This window comes from Oryctolagus cuniculus, chromosome 4 (assembly GCF_051225735.1).
Source record: "Oryctolagus cuniculus isolate XC-2025 breed Fujian yellow rabbit chromosome 4, ASM5122573v1, whole genome shotgun sequence".
In the NCBI taxonomy this organism is placed as follows: domain Eukaryota; kingdom Metazoa; phylum Chordata; class Mammalia; order Lagomorpha; family Leporidae; genus Oryctolagus; species Oryctolagus cuniculus.
Genome location: NC_142870.1, coordinates 145472697 through 145499304, shown reverse-complemented (window position 1 = coordinate 145499304; position 26608 = coordinate 145472697). Strand labels below are relative to the sequence as shown.

At 42.9% G+C, this 26608-nt stretch overlaps 1 protein-coding gene across 6 annotated transcripts in view; it reads left to right on the top strand.

Moving 5' to 3' along the window:
• PPP2R3A (protein phosphatase 2 regulatory subunit B''alpha) overlaps positions 1 to 26608 on the top strand; it is a 210699-nt gene that overhangs the window by 140093 nt on the left and 43998 nt on the right. For all 6 annotated transcript variants that reach the window (XM_051818617.3, XM_051818618.3, XM_070072785.2 and 3 more), the window contains one exon: positions 2783 to 2857. In XM_051818617.3, the coding sequence (XP_051674577.1) occupies positions 2783 to 2857 (75 nt within the window). The remainder of the gene's footprint in view (positions 1 to 2782; positions 2858 to 26608) is intronic.

Genomic DNA, 26608 nt, shown 5'->3' with positions numbered 1-26608 from the left:
GCAACAAAATAAGTTATGATAGGCAGGGGTGGGGAACCTTTATTCTGCCAAGGGCCATTTGCATTTTTATAACATCGTTAGCAGGCCATATAAAATTATCAGCTTAAAAATTAGCCTGCTAGAGATGGATTGAATTTCAAGTTCTGCCCACAGTGGCCTTGGCAGGACCAGACCAAATAACTTTAAACAGCCCATGGGCCAGCTGTTCTCCACCCCTGGTAGGATTCTAACCCTAGAATAAAATACCCTTAGAACTACACGGAAATAAATGGGGCAAATAAATACTGGGTGGGAGAAGGGATATCTATATATAAAAGAACTATAATTAATAAATGTGGAAGGAATGAGGGACATACAAAACCGCTCTTAGGTAAATATTACAATATAAATGTTTCAGGTAAAGCAACCAGTGAATGCAAAATTCAGTGGGCAAAAGTTTGAGGAGAAATAGATATATTGAAATCGTCTCAAAGAATTGCCACCATAATGTTTACCAGTCATTAAGGAAAAGTCTCCACTGGCCAGTGGAGAATGCAGCAGGCACCACTTGAACCAAGTGTGCCCAGAGACATCACCTACTCCCTGTGATGCACTGAAGGGGACGGCAGCACTCCTGATACACTGCCTGAATCCAGTCACAAGACATACAAAGCCGCACGTCAGATGCTCTACAGCGTGACCAGAACTTGGTTAAAAGCATTGAAACCACTCATTCGAAGATACCAATTGGACGCAGAAATTAAATGCAGTGTAGGATTTGGGAACAGAAAAAGATACAGGGGGAAAACTGGAAATGTGTATAAGGTCTGTAGTTCAGTATTTAAGCAAGGTTCATATCCTGGTTTTGATCATCATGCTGTGTTTGTGATTTGTACCCATTATGAGACGCTGCAAGAAGAAAGGCCTGAGAAATTCCTGTGGCAAGCACTGTGGTATAATGGATTAAACCGCAGCCTACAGCTTCGGCATCCCATATAGGTGCCAGTTCAAGTCTCAGCTGCTCCCCTCCTTTTTTTTTTTTTTTTTATTTTAAAGGGATTTTTAAATTTTTATTTGAAAGGCAGAGTTGTAGAGAGTGAAATCTTCCATCTGCTGGTTACTCCCCAAATGGACATAACAACTAGAGCTGAGCCAGGCTGGAACCAGGAGACAGGAACTTCATCCGGGTCTCCTAGGTGGGTGTAGGGACCCAAGTAATTGGGCCATCTGCTGCTGCTTTCCTAGGCGCATTAGCAGGGAGCTGGATTGGAAGTGGAGCAGCCAAGTCTCAAACCGATGCCCATGATACCAGCATTGCAGGTGGAGGCTTAACCTGCTATGCCACAACACTGGCCCTTGCTCCACTTCTAACCCAGCTCCCTGCTCATGCACCTGGGAAAACAGCAGAAGATGACCCAAGGTCTTGGGACACTGCACCCACATGGGAGACCTGGAAGAAGTTCCTGGCTCCTGGCTATTGCAGCAATAGAGGGAATGAGCCAGTGGATAGAAGATCTCTCTTTATCTCTCCCTGTCTCTCTGTAACTCTGCCTTTTTTTTTTTTTCTAAAGATTTATTTTATTTGAAAGAGTTACAGAGAGCGAGGTCTTCCATCCACTGGTTCACTCCACAGATGGCCGCAACAGAAGCCAAGAGCCAGGAACTTCTTTCAGGCCTCCCATGTGGGTGCAGAGGCCCAAGGACTTGGGCCATCTTCTACTGCTTTCCCAGGCCATAGCAGAGAGCTGCATCGGAAGAGGAGCAGCCAGGACTCGAACCGGCACCCATATGGGATGCTGGCACTTCAGGCCTGGGCTTTCACCTGCTACACTGACCCCACTCTGCCTTTCAAATAAATGAATAAAATAAATCTTTTTTAAAAATTAGAAATAGGTTTTAAAAATAGGAAATTCCTCTAATTTTTTTGCAATTTTTTATAAGTCTGTTTCCAATTAAAAGGTTTAAGAAACAGTAATGTCTATTATTTTTAGATCGTTTTGTTGAACAGGCATAGGTAGCTGCTCTAAAGAAACAAAGCAGATACAACTGATATCCATCTGTCGGTTGATGACCAGCCACCTAACAGATTACATGCATGTTGGCATTGCTGTTGCCTGTGGTTATTAAATTAACAGTAATTACCTCTAACAAGCACTCTAGGCTCATTCAGAACGCTTTGATTTAGAAAATAAAAACAGTGTTTTAAGGTTTTAGTATGTTAATAGTCTTCAGAACAAAATACCAGATTTTAAAATAAAATCCTAAATTGATAAACAGACTTACCACATAATTATTTTGATAAAAAACTAATGGATATTGGCTGGCTCACCCAACTTCCCATAGGCAGAGTTCAGGCTGCTTAGCTACAAGGCAATTTTTTACAAAAATTTCCCATGTCCTGAGGATAAGGAAGCATTCCCATTGGCTTGTGTCCATCATTTTTTCTGTGTAAATATCAATTAGCAACCCCTACCAAGATCTGTTGGATTAATTTCTCTAAGATGCCTAGATATGTTAAAATTATAGTACATACTTCTGAGATATTTAATTCAAAAATCACCAAATATAGCTAAATTAAAATCTTAACTTTTTATTGAAATATATTATGCATATGGAAAAGCACATTCAAGTATCCTGTAACAATATTAATTTAATAAATAAAGTTTAAGTGTATTATTCAATATTCCATAATAGCAAATTTGATCAATTGGTAACTTATTGATAAAATTAAAAATTGGTAAAATCTTATGGGCATACTTGTTATAGGTTTTTTAAATTTGGTTTTGCTTTTGGTCTTTTTTAGGATGTGGTAGATACACATCCTGGCCTTACGTTCCTGAAAGACGCTCCAGAATTCCACTCCCGCTACATCACCACGGTAGGCTGAAACCTCTTTCCCTTTAATGTAACTCCATAAGTCACCTGTTTTGTTTTGCTTTGCTTCGCTTTGTTTTTAATCACTACCTGGCATCCCAGCTTATAGATCTCTATGCAAAAGTTACATGGCTATAATGACTATTTTAAGCGGGACAAAGGTAGAGTAAAATTGAATTAATATTTTATTTACCTGTATGTTTCCCTTTTTATATGTGCCCAATGCTTAAAAGAAGTCTCTTATATACAAAATTAAAGAGAGATATTCTTTCTGTCTGGTCTTATGAGATATACCTTTTTCTGTATTATGAATTTTGCTATCCCATTGACTTTAATCACTTCCAGATTAGACTGAAAATAATTTTTCAGCATCCTAGACCCAGAGAAGATATGTCTCGAATACCTCTCGTTTAGAACTGAAATGCTCATGAGAAGTAGTTTGCATGTAATCAGAAAACTAATCCTGCAAGAATTTGAACTAGCAGGGTCATAACCCCTGTTCTATAAGGTGCTCCTTTTCCGTTTCTCAGGCTGGCCTCTTCTGGTCAGGCACAGGCAGGGAGGAATTCTGAGTTGAGAGCACACAGACCTGCAGCGCCTGGTGCACCCGTGGCATCAATTCTCTGCCCTAGCTCCCAGGTTATCTCTGGGGGTGTGCCACAGCAGACCCCAGGGCATCCCTCACATTCACAGACACAAGCTGGTGAGGTGGCTGTTGCCTGTGGCTCAGACCCCTCAGGGCAGGCTCCTCTGGGGAGCACACGCCCATGGTAGGGCTGTGATTATGCCATATATGCGTGAGGTTCTGCCAAAGTACAAAATTCCTTTCTTAAAAAAACTTACATAGAACTTCTTTGTTTTTACAGTGGCTCTCTCTTTTGTCATTGTAAAACTTGGTAAGATTTTTTTTTCTGAGCCAGAAGGTGTCAGTATCATGTCAGACTATCTCAGAAGTAGTTTTTATTCATTAACTGTGACACTGTACTAAATTACCTCCATCATAATCCCTTGGCCCAGTCTCCTTCGTTTCTCACTTGAATTACTTCTAATTAGTTTTTCTGCTTACACCCTCCTTGCCCTAAAGTCTAGTCTCCACAAAAGAGAGTCATCCTTTAAAATTTGAGTCAGAAAATGTTGCTTCTTTGCGAAACCCATCTCATTCAGGGTAAAAGCCAGAGGCCTTGCTGGACCCTTCCCTGCCTGTAACCCCAGGTCCCCCACCTGCCTCGCTGCTCTCCGAGCTTACCTCCTACCGCTTTCCCTGTCCTCACTGATCCTCGAGAGAGACCAAACCCAGCGCTGCCTCAGGTGCCGCTTTTCCTCTTTCTTCCACCTGGAATGCTGTTCCTGCAGACACACACATTGCTCCCTCCCGTGGTCCAGGTGCTGCTCAGAAACTTTGCTAGTGAGATCTCCCCTCATCACTCTCTGGGTAACTTTTTTTTTTTTGGATATTTAAAAAGCAAGATTTATTAGAGTAAAAGACCTCCAGCAAGAGTGATATGGATGGGGGTTCTTCCAAGAGAGGTAAAAACCCAAAGGACCCCAATGGCACTGGGGTTTTTAAGTACAGTTTCAAAGAAAAAACTTGACAGATTGACACTCAGTTACCAGGCAGGGACAAAACCCATCAAAAGTCCTGATTTACAGTTCTCCAGCCTATCTGGCCTGCTCATGATAAAACAAAAAACCATCCAGAAGGGTGGGATAGGTAACTTGTTTTCTATTCTCATGGTAAATTTGGAAATTCCTAAGGAAGGAGAATGATCTTATCAAAGATAACTTTTGGGGGTAACATTTTCCAGCCTACCTATTAACCCCATTTGACTCCTCACATTACCCCTTCAACAAGAATGGGCCCTAACATCTGTTAGGGGTGTCGCTCCCCCACTCGCGGAGGAACGACACTAGACCCTGCGCTGTTCTCTTTGCCCGGCTCTTCCCGGGTTAGCTGCCGTTCCCTCACTCGCGGAGGAACGACGCCGTCCCAGGTTAGCTGCCGGCCCCCCGCCTCCGCGGAGGGGCGGCACCCCTGCCGTTTTCGCCGCTTCCGCGGAGGAGCACACCACCGGCAGGCTCTCAGGGGTTCCTCAGATGTTTCCCTCAGATGTTCCTGGTGCATGTTGTCTCTCTCCTCCTTTATAGTCCTCTTCCACCAATCCCAACTGTGCAGCCCACACGCTGAGCACGCTGCTCTCCTCCAATCAGGAGCAGGATCAGCTCCTGCAGTTTATCAGTCGAATTGGTGAGGCAGCTGCGTAGAAGTTGTTTGGTCGGTCTCTCTCAGTGCCATATTGTGGGAGATCAGATGCATAGAATTAGTCCTAGTTCCAGTAATTTAGTCTAGTCTCAGTTGCTCCCCACAAGGGGGAATGGGCGATGATTGCTGTGGCTGCTTCATGCTGAAAAGTGGCATTAGTGGGAACATGAGTCAAGACAGGGCTCCAGCTGGAGGTGGATTCTTGAGAGGGATGGCAGTGACACCTTGCAGAAACTGCTTCCATCTGAGGTTTCATGTGCATGGCCACCTACAATTTCACTGTTTCAAGTCTGGAGAAAACTAATCTAACAAGCAGTTTAAACTCACAGAGTCTAAAACTAAGGACAGAGACATTAGTAGAGGACCTAAGAAAGGTGCTGTCTAAACCATGAGTAAGTTTTCCCATTGAGCAGCAAATAGAAACTGACAGGAGGGACCTGATAACAATCAGGTGAGCTAAGGCCTGGCCAGATATGAGGTCCAGATCTATCTCTTTGCATGGGGAACTGGAAGAGACATCATAAGGGAGGTGTGAACCTTCTTAGGGAAGGCACCCTGTTGACTTCCATTACCTACCTGGCCTGAGAGGCAGGTAGCATCTGTAACAGAAAATTTACAGTTCTGCTTGCAGTGTTGCTGACCCTACTTGGCCATCCCCTCAAAAGTGGTATTTACTTTGGAAGCTGGGCAGAGCTAAGAGCTTTTTAGCTCAGGGCCAATGGGGTCTGCAGCTCTGACCTAGGAGTCCTTCAACCCCCAAGGCAGTTCTGTTTCCAGTGACCCAGCTCTTGTCTGGCAGAGCAGTCAGGGCTCTGCAAAAGTTCGGTGTCCATCTGAAGCCCTGGCTTTCCACATCAAAAACCAATGCCAGTTGCAGTGGACTGGCCTGTTGGATCTCCTTGATAGCAGATCCCTGTGTAAAGCAGCCATTAATTTGCCTGCCACCTATCTTTGCATTGCTTCTGCAGCCTACCTTCTCTTCCTCCTGGTTTTTGCTAAAGCAGAAGTCCCATCTCTAATCTTTGGTGGCCTAAACTAGAAGTCTGTAGTCACAGGCATGTTCCAATAGTGGTTTTTCTGTGGGTAAACAGTGCCCATGAAGAAAGCTATGTCCTTGCTTCAACAAACATGATGACCACCTTATCTATAAAATGTCATGCTCTTAGTGAAACTTTCTCTCCCTTCCTTTGGTCTGGAAAAGAGGTTTTGCCTGTTTACTGTGCCCATGGCAAAGTAAATCTAGCTGTGAAATCATAATGTAAGTTCTCATGTTAGCTATGCTATTATTACAGAAGAGTATTAGCCATCCATTTTATAAGGTCTGAAGATCAAATTGTGCATCCTGGAGGGTTCTTCAGAATAGAATTAGTTTCCTTGAAGAGAATAGAGAAATGAGGGAACAAGTCAGGCTTCCCACATCACTTACTGACAATAACAAAATCAAATGAAAACTCAGCAGACAATTTTAACTGTTAAATAACAACTATGAAAACATTTACGAAAAGGTCCAATGCCTTCTATAAATTTCAGGATTATGTGTACTTGGAAACACTGTTTACATAGCCAACACTAGTGTAACTTGTTTGACCAGCAAACTCAAGTACAAACATGTCAGTGAATTAAAACATTTGATAGAGAGATTTAGGTCAGATGAACCAAAAGATATCTTTGATTATCTTAGCAGTTTAAATTTATGAGTAATATTTTATAAACCAATTAAAACAGAGCTCTTAATAAATTTTCCCATGTAGACATACAATATGTGCACATGTGTAATATAACATACAAGATAGAACAATAAAGCACTTTCAGTAATAGTTTCCTAAAATTTTTAGCTGTTTTTTTAATTACCATCAATCGATTAGAATTACTTTCTGCTCTTAGTAATCTGAATTAACCATATTTTTTTCTAAGTTGGAACCTGTAGCACATTATTGGCTTTATCTGCTTACAAAATTGTCCCAAAATATTAAATATAATAGAAGTCAGGGGAAAAAGTCCTTTGGAACCTAAAAGGACACATTTAAACACAGAGCCAACAATGTTTTAACTTCATGAGCAATAAATCTGATTTTTAGGGTTTGGAGAATACAAAACTGTGGAAGACAAAGACTTCAAATAGCCATGTTTAAAATTATAAACTCATTAACTGACAGGAAGAGGCACTTGCTTATTCTACACAGTATTTTGAAAGCACCTGTAGGATTTTATAAAACATTTCACCCTTTCAGGTTTCTGGGCCTTTCTCATTGAGACAAACCATCGTGTCTGATATCAACACAAGATCATTAGACTTTTTAACTTTTGGACATTTGTATCAGTAGCATTTTACATTATCATAACAAAATTCTGCACCACTTCACATCTTGACAGTACCTTTAATATAATCCAAATAGCCTTATTAGTTGGTATCTCTACAAGATGAGAGATATATCCTTTGATGTTTCTAGGGACCCAATGGGGAATATCAAAGTCCAGAGAATTTGGAACTTTGATTTTTTGAATGCCTATCAAATATGCCAAGAAGACTTAAAATACCTGTTTGAAATAGTATCTCTTAACATCATGACATGATATAGATCAGATCTTATCACTGATACAAAGTGATTACTTAAATGCTTTAGAATGAGTATGTATTTAAGCAAACCATAACTTTTAATAATAAAAAACTCAGCTGTTTTTTAAACAATTAGAACTTAGCAGAGACATTAAGAGAACACAATAAATTACTTAAGTAGAACACAAAATCTGTCTTTGGTCATCCCAAAAATCAGAAATAAAATCTTAAGTATAGCTTGGAACAATTTTAACAGAGTCAGAACTAGGGAAGAAAAAGTAGCTTACTGAAGCTGGCTAGAAAACTGAGTCACCAATTAAAACTATTAAAAAGGAGATGCTACAGTTTTTAAAGATTTTTTAACCCTATTTTAAAATATTTACTAACATATATGCGTTGCACAAACTTCATTGATCAGATTCTAGTTCTATGTCAAAGAAAAACAGACTAATAGAACACATTTTCTAAATAAGATAACACATCAGATATCAACCTTAGTTACTTTCAAGCAGTGTTGAACTATTTTCATAGACAATATATGAAAACATGTTAGCAAACCCGACAGTTTTTCCATAGAATATAAGGTGCTAAGAGTACCAAAGTTTGCATTTAGACACATTTATCTTATTTTCTTTTACCCAATTTACATTTAGCTATTACACTAATAACTGAAGATGCTAATATTGTTCATACCTCTATCTGAATTAAGGTCAACATTACATTTATATGGAATTTTACTTCTTTTTATAAAACTCTAGCTATAATTCAATGACATTAAACCAGAGATTGCAAAATCCACCTTATGGGCTATAATCAGTACTGGTTACCCATTGCTGTTTCATCCAAGCACTGATTACCCATTGCTGTCTCATAGGGAACCTGTTAAACCAAGTTGCAAAACAAGTTTGGCAAGTTACAAAGCAGCATTTTTTAAAGGCAGTCATCTTGCTAGATGCTAAGGGAAATTTCTTTAAACCCAGTATCCAGGGACAGCTGAACCAAATTCTCATGCATGAGCTCATTATTTACCAAAGACATCCTTGTAGGTTCTAATTGAATTTGAGTCTACTTTTCTTTTTACTTAAGGAAAAAACACTTTAGGCCATCGATGCCTAGTCAGCAATCAGCTGCTTGGGGCTGCCTCTGACACAGAAGGGTCAGCAGCTGCGAGATGGGTCTCCAGGGTGACTGGGCTGGGACAAGAAGTCCACTGGAGAGGCTTCACCATTATGTTGGGTTTAATGGGAGAGGGCGCCCATCAGAGCAGTTAGGCACCCCTCCAGAGATTCCCAAGGAGGAGAATCTGATAGGAGGCAGCAACCTACAAGGAAGCTCCTGTAAGAGCCCACAAAGAGGCAGGGTAGAGAGAGAAAAACTGGAGGGGAGGGCCTCTGAAGAGACAATGACCTTATACCCCAAAAGCAGAAGCCAGTACTGAAAGTGTCTAATCATGGGGCTGCCAGTTGGGAGGTGTCTCAGGCATTTGGTAGCATTGGAGATTACTGGGCCTGCATGCTTGCCTAGAAACCCCCAGGGAAAATTACAGCAACGGGGGCAGTGGTAGTCTTATAAAAGAAATTCTCCTCTGCTGGGATTAAAATCCTCAACAACAGTCACAAGTGATAGCAGCACCCTGGCGGCTCACTAAACAGACCCAAGGACTCTGACACTCTGGAAAAGAATGTAATGCATATGGAGCACATGCAGGGTAACCAGGCAAGACCAGAGGGGAGAGAGTTCTGAGATGGGAGTCACAGCAGTGGGGCTGGCACTTTCACAACTCACCTAGGCTAACTTCTCCACCCTCTCTGGCTGGGAAGCAGGCCAGATGGTAGTGCAGAAAACATGAGGCATTCTTCTGTACATAAGGCAAATAGTTGTTCCATGCCTCCTAACCTGGAGTCTTGTCTAACAGGCCTTCATAGCAAGAGCCTTAGCAGAGGTGTGTTTCAGCTAGAGTTTAGTGAGAGAGTACCAGTCCTGGGTGCTGCCTGGATTGGTGGCTAGGCAGGTGAAGTCACGAAGAAGCAGAGTGGGAACCTCCTCTGAGATACATACCACACAGGAAGGACCAGACAGAAGTGACCAGAGAGGGAACTTAAGGGAGAGGATGAGAGATACCAGAGACAAGCTGAGACTTGTCTACACAAGTTCAGGCCACGTGGGGACTTAATGAGAGTCTGGATCAGAAGCCACCTGTCTGCAATGGGATAATTAAACTTTAACAGAACTGACGAACAAAATATCTAGGAAGTACCCACTAACGGGACCAGGAAGTCGAGTGCAGGAACTGAGACCTGGCGAGGTACGGAAAGCATTTAGAGGGGCAGAGAGAGACGGAGATCAGAAAAAAGTCATTGAGGCCTGAAGCCCGGAGCGCATGGCCTCACTCCAGGCTGCGCCCAGCCTCCCTGACAGATTATCTCCAAGGAAAGAAGAACAGAATGCAGTTTTCGGCCAACACCCCAAAAGACCAAAAACCCAGTCCCGCGTGTCGGGCTGATCTCCATGAAAGGAAGCTGAGTTGGCCCAGCCAACATTCCCAGAGCTGAGACAGACGCATGCAGTGTGGAGCCTCTGGCTTTATAGCTCATGAGGACTCCCTGCAGGAAAGTGCATTTCGCAGCCTAACACCATTCCAGCCGTCAGGGTCTGGTGCCCGGGTCAGGAGAGCTTCTGGAAACACTGGGGTGTGGCCCCAGCCAGAACCCATCAGTTGTCTCAAGGCCTTCTTCCAGTCCCATGCAAAGGGCCGATCCACGCAAGATGGAGGGGAGGTGTTTCACAGCCCAACACCATTTCGGCTATCAGGGTCTGGTGCCTGGGTGAAGAGACCTTCTGGAAACACTGGGGTGTAGCCCCAGCCGAAGTCCATCAGTTGTCTCAGTCCCATGGGAAGGGCTGATCCACACCGGAGAAAAGGGGACTTAGGATACAGTCTCAGCTCCAGGGAATTGCTCTGGTCTTAATCAGCAAGCCTTGCCCCTGAGTCTTAAGACCGGCAGCCACGCTGATTGCTTTTAACTGGCTACAGGGATCCGGTGTTTTTGAAAAGATGAGAGTTGCTATGAAGGAGAGTAAGACTCTCCGAAGAAAGCGACAGCGGTCTGCATGCTCACCCATCCGGCAGGACGATCTGAATCTGGCTGAGGTCGCACACAAGTGGGATCCGCCTCACGTTGGAGTTGCAGTCCGAGTCACGGCACCAAAATGTTATGGGAAATGGCGGCAGGGAAATTATTATTACCTCGGTTCTTTGTCTCACATGGAAGAAGAATTTCCAAGCAGACAAGCAGAGAGAGCTAAGAGCAAGATTTAGCACTGTGGCATACTATGCTAAGCCTCCACCTGTGGCACCGGCATCACATATGGGTGTCAGTTCGAGTCCCGGCTGCTCCTTTTCCCAGCCAGCTCTCTGCTTATGGCTTGGGAAAGCAGTGGAAGATGGCCCAAGTGATTGAACCTCTGCACCTGCGTGGGAGACCCAGAAGCTCCTGGCTCCTGGCTTCAGATTGGCTGAGCTCTAACTGTCGCAGTCATCTGGGGAGTGAACCAGAGGATGGAATACCTTTCTCTCTCTATCTCTGCCTTTCTCTGTCTGTAACTCTACCATTCAAATAAATAAATAAAATATTTCTTAAAAAAAAAAGCAAGATTTAGTAGAGTCAAAGACCTCTAGCCAGAGCAGCATGGAGGGGGGCTCCCAAGTGAGGAAAAAGCCCCCTGGGTAACTTCTCTCTTTGCCCTTTCGCCCACACTTTTTACTCCCTCGTCCTGCTTTATTTTTCTTCTTAACTCTTACCATCTTGTATTTAATTTTTGTTTATTGTTCCTCTCCTTCTGTATGATATGAATTCCACGAGAGCAGGAACATTCTGTTTTTCACTGTTGTATCCCCTAATACCTAGAATAGTGCCTGACACACAGTAGACATACATTAAAGGTGTGTTGAGTGACTAAATGAAATTCTACTCACTTGACATTTCTTCATGGACTCTGACTGCTATCCCAGAAGGAATCCTGAGGTTCTGATTACTGACTGATCTGTAAACTCAGGACATATTAACAGCATGAGTTAGAATCATGAGAATTGGGGAAGATAGGGGCTGGAGCTGCAGCCTAGCAGGTAAAGCCACCGCCTGCAGTGCTGCTATCCCACATGGGCGCTGGTTCGAGTCCCGGCTGCTCTACTTCCGATCCAGCTCTCTGCTGTGACCTGGGAAAGCAGTAGAAGATGGCCCAAGTCCTTGGACCCCTGCACCTATGTGGGAGACCTGGAAGAAGCACCTGGCTCCTGGCTTCAGATCTGCTCAGCTCCGGCTGTTGAAGCCATTTGGGGAGTAAACCAGTGGATGGAAGACCTCTCTCTTTCTCTGCCTCTACCTCTCTGTAGCTCTTCCTTTCAAATAAATAAATAAATATTTTTTTAAAAATTGTAAAAGATAATAGAAATAATCTAATCCAGCCTTCTACCAATTCAGAAATGCCCTCTACAAAGGAGCTTTTTATTAGAATTCATTCTTAGGAAAGATGTTAAAGAACAGAAGAGTAAAATAGAGGTGAATTTTCTTTTTTTTTTTTTATTATTATTATTATTTTTTTTTTTTTTTGACAGGCAGAGTGGACAGTGAGAGAGAGAGACAGAGAGAAAGGTCTTCCTTTGCCGTTGGTTCACCCTCCAATGGCCGCCGCGGCCGGCGCGCTGCGGCCGGCGCACCGCAGCTGATCCGATGGCAGGAGCCAGGAGCCAGGTGCTTTTCCTGGTCTCCCATGGGGTGCAGGGCCCAAGCACCTGGGCCATCCTCCACTGCACTCCCTGGCCACAGCAGAGGGCTGGCCTGGAAGAGGGGCAACCGGGACAGAATCCGGCGCCCCGACCGGGACTAGAACCCGGTGTGCCGGCGCCGCTAGGCGGAGGATTAGCCTATTGAGCCGCGGCGCCGGCCGAATTTTCTTTCTTTATACTTTCAAGTTTGATATTTCTTAAAGTATCCAGGTTGACGGTCATCTCTGGTCATCTACCAAGTGGTCCCCACAAAGTTTTGTAATTTTAAGGGTTTTTAAAATTTTTTGCATTGAATTTGGGATTTTTTTTCTCCTAGGTTTTGTTAATTAGAGAAATGTACAATACATCAAAATTACCTGTAGTCGCCCTGCTGTGCAGTAGGGCCCCAGAACTTCTTACTCCTGTCCAGCTGTACCCCAGTGCCCACCAATCAGCCTTTCGCCATCCTTCCCTCCCGACTTCCTCCCCAGCCTCTGCTTCCACCTTCCATGACATCACCTATTTTTAAACTCCACATATACATGATATTGTGTGGTATTTTTCTTTCCGTGGCTGGCTTATTTTACTTAACATAATTATCTCCAGTTCCATCCATGTTCTAGCAAATGATAGGATTTCTTCCTCTTTATGGATTACTGGTATTCCACTATACATCTGTACCACATTTTCCTTATCCATTCATTTGGGTAGATGAACACTTAGCTTGTTTCCATTTCTTAGCTACTGTGAACAGAGCACACCAAACCTCAGAGTGCAGATGTCTCTCTGATGGGTGGATTTCATTTCCCTTGGGTATATACTCAGGAGTGGGATTACTGGGTCATACGGTGGTTTAGTTCCTTGAGAAACCTCCTTACTGTTTTCCCACAATGGCTGTGCCAATCTACAGTCCCAACAGTGTGCAACTGTACCCTTTTCTCCACTCCTCACCAGAACTTGTTATCTTTCTCTGTGATAACAGCCAGTCTTACTGGAGTGAGGTGCTGTCTCCTGATGGTTTTGATTTGCATTTCCCTGATGATTAGTGATATTGAGCACTTTCCCATGTAACTGCTGGTCATTTGTATATCATCCTTTGAGAAATGCCTGTTTAGATCTACTGCCCAATTTTTACTTGAATTTTTTGTTGTTTTGCTATTGAGCTGTTTGAGTTCCTTATGTATTCCAGATGCTAATCCCTGTCAGAGGCATAGCTGTTTTAGTGTTCTAATTCTTCATGATTCAATCTTGGTAAGGTATATGTATCCAGGAACTTGTCCATTCTTGTAGGTTATTGTCGCTCCCCCACTCGCGGAGGAACGACACCAGACCCTGCGCTGTTCTCTTTCCCCGGCCCTTCCCGGGTTTGCTGCCGCGCCCCCGCTTTCGCGGAGGAGCGGCACCGGCGAGCTCTCCAACCGGCTCTCTCAGGGGGCCGCAGCCGCGCATGTTGTCTCTCTCCCCCCTTTTAAGGGGTTGGGTCAGGAATCAGCTAATTGACGAAACAGCTGTGTAAGATTTGTTTACTCTCTCAGCGCCATATGATGGGAGATCAGGTGCATAGAGTTAGTCTTGATAGTCTCAGTGGTCTAGTCTAGTCTCGGTAGTCTCAGTACTTACTCTGCCATGTTGCGGGAGACAGGCCCTGCTCCCCACAGTTATTTAATTTGTCACCATATAATTTTCTGATTGTAGTCTCTAAAAATCTTTTATATTGCTGTGCTTTCAGCCATAATGACTCCATTTTCGTTCTTATTCTATGTATTTGAATCCTCTTTTTTATAAGATTTATCTAGGGACTGACACTGTGGCATAATGGGTAAACCCATCACCTGCAGTGCCGGCATCCCGTGTGGGCTCCGGTTCAAGACCCGGCTGCTCCACTTCCGATCCAGCTCTCTGCTATGGCCTGGGAAAGCAGTAGAAGATGGCCCAAGTGCTTGGGCTCCTGCACCCGCATGGGAGACCTGGAAGAAGCTCCTGGCTCCTGGCTTCAGATTGGCCTAGCTCCAGCAGTTGTGGACATTTATTTGGGGAGTGAATCAGTGAATGGAACATCTTTCTCTCGCTCTCTCTCTTTCTCTCTCTCTCTCTTTCTCTCTCTCTCTTTCTTTCTCAATCTCTCTGCCTCTGCCTCTCTGTAACTCTGCCTTTCAAATAAATAAATATTTGGAAAAAAAAAAAAGATTTATCTATTTAAAAGGCAGAGAGAGAGGGAAAGATCTTCCATCCAACAGTTTACTCCCCAAATGCCCACAACAGCTGGTTTGAGGCCAGGCCACAGGCAGGAGTCTGTGGGTCTCCCTCGTGGGTGGCAGGGCCCAGATATTTAGGCCATCATCTGCTGCCTTCCCAGGTGCATTAGCAAGAAGCTAGATGGGAAACAGGAGCCCGGACTTGAACCAGCACTCCAGTGGCAGCTTAACCCACTGCACCACAACACCCACTCCTAAAATTGAGTGATTTGAAAGGCAGAGTGACAGGGGAAGACAGAGCAAGAAAGAGATCTTCTGTCCACTGGTTCACTCCTGCAACAGCCAGGGCTGGCCAGGCTGAAGCCAGGAGCCTGGAACTCCATCTGGGTCTCCAGTGTGGGTGGCAGGAACCCAGTGCATGTTAGCAGGAAGCTGGTTCAGCAGCAGCTGGAACTCAAATCAGACAATCTGATGATGTGATGTGGGTCATGGGCATCTCAAGTGGTGGTTTAACCCACTGTACCATAATAAATGCCCGCCCTCAATAACTAATTTGTTTATGCTCTGTGTTTTAGTATTTCTTTCCTTCTACTAATCTTGGTTTTGATTTTTTTTTCTTGTTTTTCTAGCTTCTTTAAGTGCAGTGATTAGTTGTTTATTTGAGAACTTTGTTTTTTTTTTTTTTATACAGGTAGTGATAGCTTTGTTAGTACTGGTTTTTGTTGTATCCTGTAGGTTTCCATTGTCATTCATTTCAAGAAATTTTTAAAATTTCTCCCTTCAGCCACTGATTGTTCAGGAGTAAGTTGTTTAATTTCCATGCATTTGTGTAGCTTCCAAAGTTTTTCCTGATTTCTGGTTGTATTGCATTGTGGTCTGTGGGAAATACCTCACCTGTCTACTCAAGGGGTGGACTCAGCCTCAGGAAGTGCAGTGCAAGTGAGAAGTTGTTAATAGTCTTGCAAAATCAGTGTCTGATGCGCAGACACACCCAGGGCAGTTACAGCAGAGCAGATTGTATCCTAGCACGCAGGTCCATGACCTGGTTCCTCACTGGCTGAGTTCTGTGGGGTGCACAGTCTCCCTAGACGTCACCTAAGTTAGAAAGTTACCTTCCTCCTGCCTTCTCTCTCATTTCCCTTGTGAGTTGGCTGCTCCCTAACATCCTGTTTGTATAGTGTGTTTGGTTAAGTCCACCAGACGGCGGCTAACAGTAATTTTCCAGTCTGTGTTGAAAGTGGGCAACCAGACATTTTCTTACATGGTCAGAAATGATGTTTGATATAATTTCTAATCTTGTAAATTTGTTGAGACTTGTCTTATGACCTACCATCTGATAGATTCTGGAATATGTTTCACGTGTTGTTGAGAAGAATGTGTATTCTGTAGCTATGGATGAAAAGTGCTATAGACATCATTTTTTTCTAGGGTACAATTTAAACTCTGCTGTTTCTTTATTGATTTTCTGTTTAAAGATTGTCCACTTCTGAAAGTGGGTATTAAAGTCTTTTATTATTATTGTACTGGATTCTGACTCTCCCTTTAGGTCTATTAATATTTGTTTTATGTATTTGCTATAATGCTGAGTGCATATATTTTTATAAGTATTATCTTCTCTTGCTGGATTAAATATTATTTTATCATTATATAATGATATATAATTTTATCACTATATAATGACTTTCCTGGTCTCAATTGTTTTGATTTAAAACTCTTCTTGGCCTGCACCGCGGCTCACTAGGCTAATCCTCCACTTAGCGGCGCCGGCACACCGGGTTCTAGTCCCGGTAGGGGCTCCGGATTCTGTCCCGGTTGCCCCTCTTCCAGGCCAGCCCTCTGCTGTGGCCAGGGAGTGCAGTGGAGGATGGCCCAGGTGCTTGGGCCCTGCACCCCATGGGAGACCAGGAAAAGCACTGGCTCCTGGCTCCTGCCATCGGATCAGCGCGGTGCGCCGGCCGCAGCGCGCCAACCGCGGCGGCCATTGGAGGGTGAACCAATGGCAAAGGAAGACCTTTCTCTCTGTCTCTCTCTCTCTCACTATCCACTCTGCCTGTCAAAAAAATAAAAATAAATAAATAAATAAATAAAACTCTTCTTATTTGATAGAAGTATAGCTGTTGATGATTTATTTTGGGCTCTATCTGCATGGAGTATCTTGCTCCATCTTTCATTTTCTGTCTGTGTGTGTCCTTAAAGATGAAGTGAGTTTCTTGTAAGCAGCATATAGTTGGGTCCTGTTTCTTAATCCAGTTGGTCACTGTGTATCTTCTAATTGGTGAATTCAGTCTATTGGTAATTATTGATAAGTAAGAAGTCTGCCATTTTGATAGTTTTATTTGTATTTTTTCATAGTTCCTTTCTTTCCCCTTCTCTTACAATCTTCATTTGTGGATAAGTTTTCTGTAGTGGTGTACTTTGATTGCTTATTATTTTTGGTGAGTCTATTTTAGGTTCTTGCTTTGAGGCTACCATGAAACTTAAAAACCGTCATTTGGTATAATAAGCTATCTTGAAATGATAATAACAATATTGATATAAAGGTAGGGAAAGAGAAAAAAACACCAAAGAGATTTAGAAATCTTAAGAGTTAATCTAGATTTGTGCTATCCTTCTCTACCTTTTGAATTTTCTGTTAAAATTGACCTCTTTCAATATTGCCTGTCTCCATATATTTTAATGTGGTGTAGTGTAATATAAAGATATAAATGATTAACATACCATGTTTATGATATTAGAACATCCTGGATTTTTTTTTCCTGGTAGTTATTCTTACCAGTGAGTTTTCTACCTTATGATATTTTCTTCTTACTTGTTAGTGTTTCTTTAACTTTTTAAAAAGATTTATTTATTTGAAAAGCAGAGTGACAGAGAGAGAGAGAGACAGAGATCTTGCATTGTTAGAGTCGACTGCCCAAAAAACGTCACCAAGAGACACGTCTCTTATGCAAACAGCACGGGGAAGTTTTATTGATTATCCAGCATGCTGGGGCTGTCTGATCATCATGAGCAGAGCAGCCCCGAATAACTAAAGGTTAGGGTTTATAAAGGCAAAAACCACAAAATCGGGAGGGGGGAGAGAATACACAGTTGCTAAGCGGTTGCTAATATCTTACAATCAGCAATTATGATCTTAAGACATAGACAAATCACATCTTCATTATTAGCCCAGGTAACCCAGGTGCAACCTTTCTACTTTTAAGCTTGAGCAATCATGCTAGGGGGTTTTTGTGCATTGCCAAGGGTGATGTAGTGCACTGCTATTGTCCGACTATTTGAGATCATAGTTTCAGACCAGAGTCTCACGGTGGGGGGGTTGCTTTCCCAGAATGCAGTCTCAAGTGCTCCAAAATGGAGTCCCTACTGTCAAGGTGCTACTTCACTCTGTTTTATTTTCACAGCTGCACCAGGAAGGTTTAAACCTGTAAGCTTAAGCTTAACTTTTTACACCTGCACATATACAATTTTAACTCTTCAGCATCTGCTGATTAACTCTCTAAATGCCAGCAATTAACGGGGCTAGTCCAGGCCACAGCCAGGAGCCAGGAACACCATCTGGTGCTCCCATGTGGTTGGCAGAGGCCCAAGCATTTGAGCCGTCTTTCACTGCTTTCCCATGTACATTAGCAAGGAGGCGAAAAGGAAGCCGAGCAGCAGGGACTTGACCCAGCACTCCAGTGTAGGATGCCAGTGCCACAGAGGCAGCTTAACCTGCTGCACTGCAACACCACTTCTGTGTCTCTTTCCGTTTGAAGAACTCCCTTTAGCATTTCTTGTAACACAAGCATTTCTTATAACACAGGTCTGCTGGTGATAAATCTCAGCTTTGGAATGTCTTTATCTCTTCCTGATATCTGAAGGATAGCTTTCCTGACTACAGTATTCTTGGCTGGCATTTTTTTTCCTACAGTACTGTAAAAGATTCATTCTACTCCCTCCTGATAAGGTTACTGCTGAGAACTCTGCAGGTGGGCTAACTGGAGCCCCTTTATATGTTATTTACGTCCTTTTCTCTTGAAGCTTTGAGAATCCTCTCTTTAATCCTGGAGAGCTTGGCCATAATATGCCTTGTGGTAGACTTGGTTGAGTTGCATCTGATGACCTTGACCTTCCGGTACCTGTATTCTATCTCTCTCCACATTTGGGAAGTTTTCTGTCATTATCTCTTTGAATATATTTTTATATCTTTTGGCATCCTCAAGTCTCTCTCGAATCCCAATAACTTGGATATTTGTTCTCATGCTATCTCATGTATCCCATAAGCTTTCCTCATCTCTCTTGATTCTTTCCCCTCTAACTGTATGTTCAAGCAGCCTGTCTTTGAGCTCACTGATTTTTCCTTCTCTTTGATCTATTCTGCTATTGATGCCTTCTTCATTTTTAATTCCACTTAGTATACTTTTCAGCTGAATTCCTGTTCGATTTTGCCTAATTACTTTCATCGCTCTGTCAAATCTTGGTTAAAACACTAAATTGCTTTTCTATGTTTCCTTAAAACAACTATTTTAAAATCATATGAGCATCTGAAAATTTCAATTCCTATTATATGTTTGGTTCCTGGAACCTCATTTTGCTGTGTAGGTGAGGTCATGGTTCCCTGGAAGTTCCTGATGCTTGTTGGTGTACAAGAATTTGTTACAGTAATCTGGCTTCATTTATGGCTGTCCTGGAAATTCTAAGCAGTCTTTTTTTCTCTGAGCCTGTGGATACTTCTGCTATTTCACCACTAGGTAGCACCCTAAGTTAACGTTTTACCCCAGGTCTGCTGTTGATGTTTTTACTGATTCAACATTAACAATACTTCCCAAACTCAAATATGTCTGAAATCTGCAGTTGATGTGTTATTCAGCATGTACTCGGGAAGTTTTTCCTACATGCTTCTTCCTGGGACTGTGGTAGTCCTGTGTCCACTGCCAGATCACAGAGCCCTCAGCCCGCCAAGATCAGTGTAGCAGCCTAGGGACAAGACCAGAGCTTACCCTGCTGCTGTGGGGGAAGCAGCTGTCAGCCACTGGTGACTGGGTGGGGAGGAAGACTGCTTACCCAAGTCCACAGAAGTCCAGTGGCACTGAGGGAAGGCCAGAGGCTCTGTGTGCAGGCAGTGGCCTGGGGACAGGGACCATTAGGATCTATTCAATGCTGAGGTCTGTCAGTCTGGCACTGAGTCCCAAAGCAGTCCTGTGACTCCTTGCTGTGTTCCAAAGATGGCAGGAGGAGTGATGGAGGCAGCTTCCCACTTACTAGACGGTCCCTAGGTGGCTCACGCCTGGACCCCACTATCACCAGGCCCTGTGCAGTCTTGCCAGTTCACACCAGGCCTGCAAGTCTGTTGGTGATATTCACCAGACAAGTCTGTTACCAGGGAGCAGGGTGTTACCTGGTACTGAGACAAGTCCAGAGACTGTCCTCAGGCACTTGCCTCTGAATAGAAGCCGTTAGGATCTGCCTAGGGCTGCAAACACTGTCCCAAGACAGCCCCATGGCCTCCTACTGTCTCCCAGAGTTGGAGGAGGGTGATAAAGGCAGCCCCCTGGCTGGTCACACCTGGATGCCGCTGTCATAGATCCCCACAGAGTCCTGGGGGTGACCCGCCAAGGCCACGGGAGGCCAGCAGGGACACCTGTCAAAGTGAGTCCAACCCACTGGAGAGCAGATCTCTGCCAGGTGCTAGGCATTATATAATAATTATCTCTGCTGTGTATTTTTATGGCATTTACCTATTGCTGTTTACGTTTGTTAAATTACACTGATAGTATTGTGCTGCTTTATCTTCAGTTAACAAGTTCATTTACTCCGAAGTCATTGTTAATGTATCGGATACTTCAGATAAAATAATAACATGGCAAATTAAAATAGCATCATAACAAATAGTTTACAAGACCCAATTGGGAATATAAAGGTGAATCTATGTACTAACTCTAGTTGTGATAATCTTATACTGCTACCCAAAGAAAGAAGAGTACAAATAAACACTACAGCAGTGAGTATCTGGAAATAGAATTCTGTCCAAATAGGTCTCTGTAGTGCCTTTTCTGTTATGAAACTTGGCCAAATAATGGCATGAAGTCATTGAAACTTTTGAATTATTTCAGAATACAGTGACTTTTTCTCGAACAAACCAAAAACAATGCCTTCTAGAATGAAATTAATCAGTTTTTTGATTAGGCATAAAAGCCACTAGAGAGACGTTTTGTATGCTGCTTATGGCAAAAACAGATGAGCTTACACCATTTCTAAGAAACTTAGAAAGATCATCCTCATGACAAGTGACAGGTGTCTCAGAAAAAAAAGCAAAATCACTTCATCCTGCAACCCTATTGAGCATTATGTAATCTCAGAAGTATACATTGTAGAAAAATCCTTCATCGAAAATCGAAGATGCTTTAAAACCTGGATTTCAGAGTGCTTTCGATTTGGGATTCTCTGATTTAGAGATAGATGTTCAATGGGGAACTATGCAAATATTCCAAAATCAGAACCCCTCCAAAATCTAAAACACTGGTCCACACATTACAGAACAGGGATATTCAGCCTGCATGGTGTTTACATGTTAGAGTCATTCCAGTATTTCACTTTACACTTGGAAGGATCCACTGACAACATAGTATGACTCCAATGAAGTCATCACCACCCAGATAAGAGATTACTCTTAGAGGAGAGAACTTCCGCTTTGATTATGGCCTTGTCTAAATAAGATCAGAGTTTGTGAACTCAAGAGGCTTCCATAGCCTTGGCAGCTCATGACAAGAGCCTTGGGTGATCACTGACGTCATAAATAAGAGTGTCAATTGTTAAATCAACAACGGGAGTCACTGTGCACCTACTCCCCATGTAGGACCTCTGTCCTTAATGTGTTGTACTATGCGAATTAACGGTAAAACTAGTACTCGAACAGTACTTTATACTTTGTGTGTCTGTGTGGGTGCAAACTCTTGAAACCTTTACTTAGTATATACTAAGTTGATCTTCTGTATATAAAGATAATTGAAAATGAATCTTGGTGAAGAATAGGATGGGAGAGGCAGTGGGAGATGGGATGGTTGCAGGTGGGAGGGAGGTTATGGGGGGAAAACTGCTATAATCCAAAAGTTGTACTTTCAAAATTTATATTTATTAAGTAAAAATTTTAAAAAAAGAGATTACACTTAAAGTCAGTCTGTAGTCTTCTCTTTCATTTCCAGAAGGAGTTAGCAGTTGAGAAATAAGTTTCTTGATATTGAGTGAAAATAAAAATTAGAAATACCAGCACACTGTAGCCCTTGAATGTGCAGTTTTGCATGCTGTGCGTAAACGACTCTGCTATCCAAACTGGCATATGCTGACTTCTGAGGAAAGAGGTGGCCATGGGGTTTCTAAACTAAGTGATGAAATTTTAAATGCTTCTTTAGGACACTGGTGCTGTGAGTAAAGATATTCTGTGGCTTGCTCAGATGGTATCATGGTGATGTACTCAGTAGCTGGATAGGGAAGTATCCAGCATGTCAGGCTAAATGCCAGCATTTTAATTGTGAAAACAAGGTGATAAAATTTCCTAAGGTGACTCGGTTGTGGTGGAGACTGCTCATCATTAAGAGTCTTTTCCTCTTAACAGAGAAAGAAATCATTTTTGTAATTACCCAAATTCTGTAGAAGACCTTGAAGAAATAACTTTTAGAGCTATGAGGCTGGGTTAGCAGATCCATTCACTTCTGCCAAGTGGAAGAGCCAGGCTTCCAGAATTTGATATGTTTATCGACTCATCTAAAGAAACAAATGCTTTAAATTTCTCTGTCTGCATTTAATCCACTTGTCAAGCAGATTTATGGCAGAGCTATCAAACAAATATTTCTATTCCTGGTGGCATATATTTGTGAATTAAAGATTTCCAATTTGATGGGGCCGGCACCATGGCACAGGTTAATCCTCCTCTTGCGGCGCCGGCATCCCATATAGGCGCCTGTTCTAGTCGCGGCCGGCTGCTCCTTTTCCAGTCCAGCTCTCTGCTGTGGTCTGGGAAAGCAGCAGAAGATGGCCCAAGTGGTTGGGCCCCTGCACCCCACATGAGAGACCTGGAAGAAGCTCCTGGCTCCTGGCTTCAAATTAGCGCAGCTCCAGCCTTGGCAGCCATTTGGGGAGTGAACCAGTGGATGGAAGACCTGTCTTTCTGTCTCTCCCTCTCATTGTTTGTAACTCTACCTCTCAAATAAATAAATAAAATCTTAAAAAAAAAAGATTTCCAATTTTATAGAATGTAAGTTAGGATACTGACTTACGATCCACCTTGTCTATCAAATGACTATAGATCCACTGGTGAAAGATTGTCAAATTTCATTTCTCTCATTGAGAGAATGTTATTCTAATTATTTATTTTAAATTTTGTTTGTTATAAAAAATTTAATTTTTATTTATGTAGAAATGGTAAACCAAAGATTAGAAAAATAGCTGTAATTAATATAGAACCAGCAGCTACATGCTTTTGCCACTAGATGGAGACGCTGCCTCGATAATCCAAAATGCTAAATTGGCAAATCTGAAAACGAATGTGTTGATTAGAGGGGCCACTGAATAAGGAGATTGAGGCTATGAATAAGTGTAATACAGGCACATTGTTTTGCAGTAATAGAAGTATGATAGCAGAGTCAGAAAACATGAAATGCCTTAGGGCTGGCACTGAACTGTGATCATTAAAGCCACTTCACCAGTTCTTGTCCTGGTTGCTTGATCCACTTCCAATGCAGCTCTCTGCTAATAGTCTGGAAAAAGCAACCAAAGATGGCCCAAGAACTTGGGCGCCTGACACCCATGTGTGAGACCTAGAAGAAGCTTCTGGCTCCTAGCTTGAACCTGACCATACCCTGGCTGTTGCAGCCACCTGGGAAGTGAACAAGCCAATGAAAACTAACTCTCTCTCTCTCTCTCTGTAACTCTAGCTTTCCAAACAAATAAATAAATCTTAAGAAATGTCTAACAAACTGCAAATTTTTAAAATTTGATCAAAAAGAAGAGAAAAAGAATTAGCAAAAATGAATACAAATTAAGGTTTCATAATTTTAAATGCAACAGGTATTCCATAAATAATTTTTTAAAAGTTTGAGATTATAAATGTAAAATTCGGTTTGGAAACTCAAACTTTAAAATAAATTTATATTCGAAACCAGGTAACATAAATCTAATGTTCAACAAAAATTTAATGCAACATGTATTGAAATTGACTTTAACTTGAGAAAGGGGTACATGGAATATGATAGTTGCATTCTTTTTTTAAAAAGATTTATTTGTTTGAAAGTCAGAGTTACACAGAGATAGAAGGAGAGGCAGAGAGAGAGAGAGAGGTCTTCCATCTGCTGGTTCACTCCCCAATTGGCTGCAACAGCTAGAGGTGTGCCAATCCAAACCAGGAGCCAAGAACTTCTTCCAGGTCTCCCATGCAGGTGCAGGGGCCCAAGCACTTGGGCCATCTTCTACTACTTTCCCAGGCCATAGCAGAGAGCTGGATCAGAAGTAGAGCAGCTGGGTCTTGAACTGGTGCCCATATGGGATGCCAGCACTGCAGGCAGCGGCTTAACCTGCTGTGCCGCAGTGCCAGCCTTGTGTTCTTTTTTTTTTTTTTTTAAAGATTTGTTTTATTTATTTGAACAGCAGAGTTACAAAGAAAGAGGGAGAAAGAGCTCTTCACTCACCTGGTTCACTTTCCAAATGGCTGTAATGGCCACAGCTGGGCCAGGCCAAAACCGAGGACCTGGAACTCCATCTAGGTACCACACACAGTTGGCAGGGGCACGTATACTTTTCTGCTTTCTGAGACACAGTAGCAGGTAGCTAGACTGGAATTTGAGCAACCACAACTTGAACCAGTGCCCATAGGGGATGCCAGTCACAAGTGGCCGCTCAGCCTGCTGTACCACAATGCAAACCCTGATAGATTATATTCTTAATGTTTATTTTTGTACTTGTAGATTCTATGCTAAAAATCCTTCATCTTTTTATTTGAATTTCTTCCAAGCTAGTGCTAAGAATACAGTGCTAAGACATATTCTGTCCTCAGGAACCTCAGAGTCTTGACTAGTTGGAGTCAGTAGAGAAATTAGGCCCCAGTTGATCCTCACTTCTATCTAATGCAAGAATCCTGTCAACTTCTGCCTAAGTACTTGTGGTGAGAAGAACCCACACTACTTCATAAAAACCCACTGCTCCATGGGGTTAATTTTAGGAAACCCCTCCTTAGAGTGGAGCATTTTGGAAGAAGGGCATTTCTGTCCATTGGTACAAGTTCTGTGCTCTGGTACCATGCAGAACAAGTCAGCTTGGTCCTCAGCCTGGTCGTCAGCCATCTAGAACGTGACCACATCTACACTCCAGTGTGGAGTTTTTCCTCCACATTAAACACTACTACCTCAGTAGTCTCTTTCCCAGTCATCTTGAATAGTTACTATTCCCTGTCTTGTGTCTTCTGCACATTTTATATTTATCTGTGAATTACAGACAAAAATACTTCTGTGAAATACTAATTAGAGACCTTTCTTGGGTTGATATTCATCTGGTGTTCAAAGCTCTGATTAGATTTGTCCATCCTAGCTGTGAACCCATATTTCTCTATCACAGAGATAACACAGAAATCTTCATTATACAGCTTCCAAATATCATTATTTTATCAAGTAATTATTGACCACCTGATATATGCAAAGCACCATATCAGATACTGGAATACCACTGAGAAAGACCTGGCCCATTGGAATTTAGAGGTGATGATCAAGGCTCCCGGGTGTGAAATCCAGCCACAGGGCTGAGTGGAGGCTCAAGCGGCGGGGGAGGAAGGAAGCCAGTGCCTGCGCCAGGGCTCCCTCTGGAGGGTGGTGCTCGAGCTCTGTGCTGGGCAGTTAGGAGTCAGCACTGGTAGCAGGGTGGGGTGGCAACTGTGAGGCAGCAGAAATCGGGCCTTCATCTGATGCTGGTTTTCCCTATTTTGTTTGAAAAGTACCCTCTTTGCTAAAGAATGCATACATAGAGAAGCCTACTCTTTGGAAGGTGTCCACATGTCTTCCCTTCTTTGTTCTTCTTGCAAAGGCACTGACTTCCTCCATGATAAAACCACCAAGAATACAGGGTTTCTGTATTATTAGACTATCAAAATAAAAGCCAAAAAAGTACCAAAAATGCTGCTTAAATTGCTCTTGCACTGCTTTCTTTGGAGGAAAAAATAGTTGAAAGGGATATTAAGTGGGTAGGAATAATCACAAGTAAAACTGAGGAGTGCACTGTATCCTCTTACTTCCAGGAGGGAAGCCTTTGTCTTCCTTCTCAAATCCTCCCCTCACCCTCGCATCCACAGTCCCATCCTATCCAAGGCCTTCTCCAGAGCTCCACTGCTGTAAACTCATTACAACCCTAGGTAGCAACACAAGTGCCCTTGGCCGAATACAGCTCAGGATACACATTTTCCCAGACAGGGGCCAGTCCTAGGGCACAGTGGGATAAGGCACTGATTGAGGGCCTGCATCCCATATGGGAAGCCTAGTTCAAGTCTTGGCTACTCCACTTCAGTCCTGCTTCCTTAGAGACAGCAGATGATGGCCCAAGTATTTGGATCCCCCACCACCCACATGGGCGAATCGAACAGAGTTTCTGGCTCCTGGCGTAGGCCTGGCCAGCCCTTACAGTTGAAGGCATTTGGGGAATGAAGCAGGGGAAGGAAGAGCTCTTTTTCTCCCCACTCCAGTCTCTCTTCTCCTCTCTCTCTCCCTTATTTTCCTGTCTCCCTATCACTCTGCCTTTCAAATAAATTTTTGTTGAAGAAGAATCTCAAACATTTGAATTTCCATAGTCTAGAAGACTAAGAATCTTCAAGACTACAATGAAAAAGGCTGCAGTAACCAGAATCATGCCCTCTTGATTCATACCACTTGGACAGCCCTCTTTCTGAGTAATCGGTGTCTAAGACGATCCAGCAGATACTTCCACCTCCCTTTCCTTCCCAGACTGTCCAGCCAATAAGCGTTACTTGA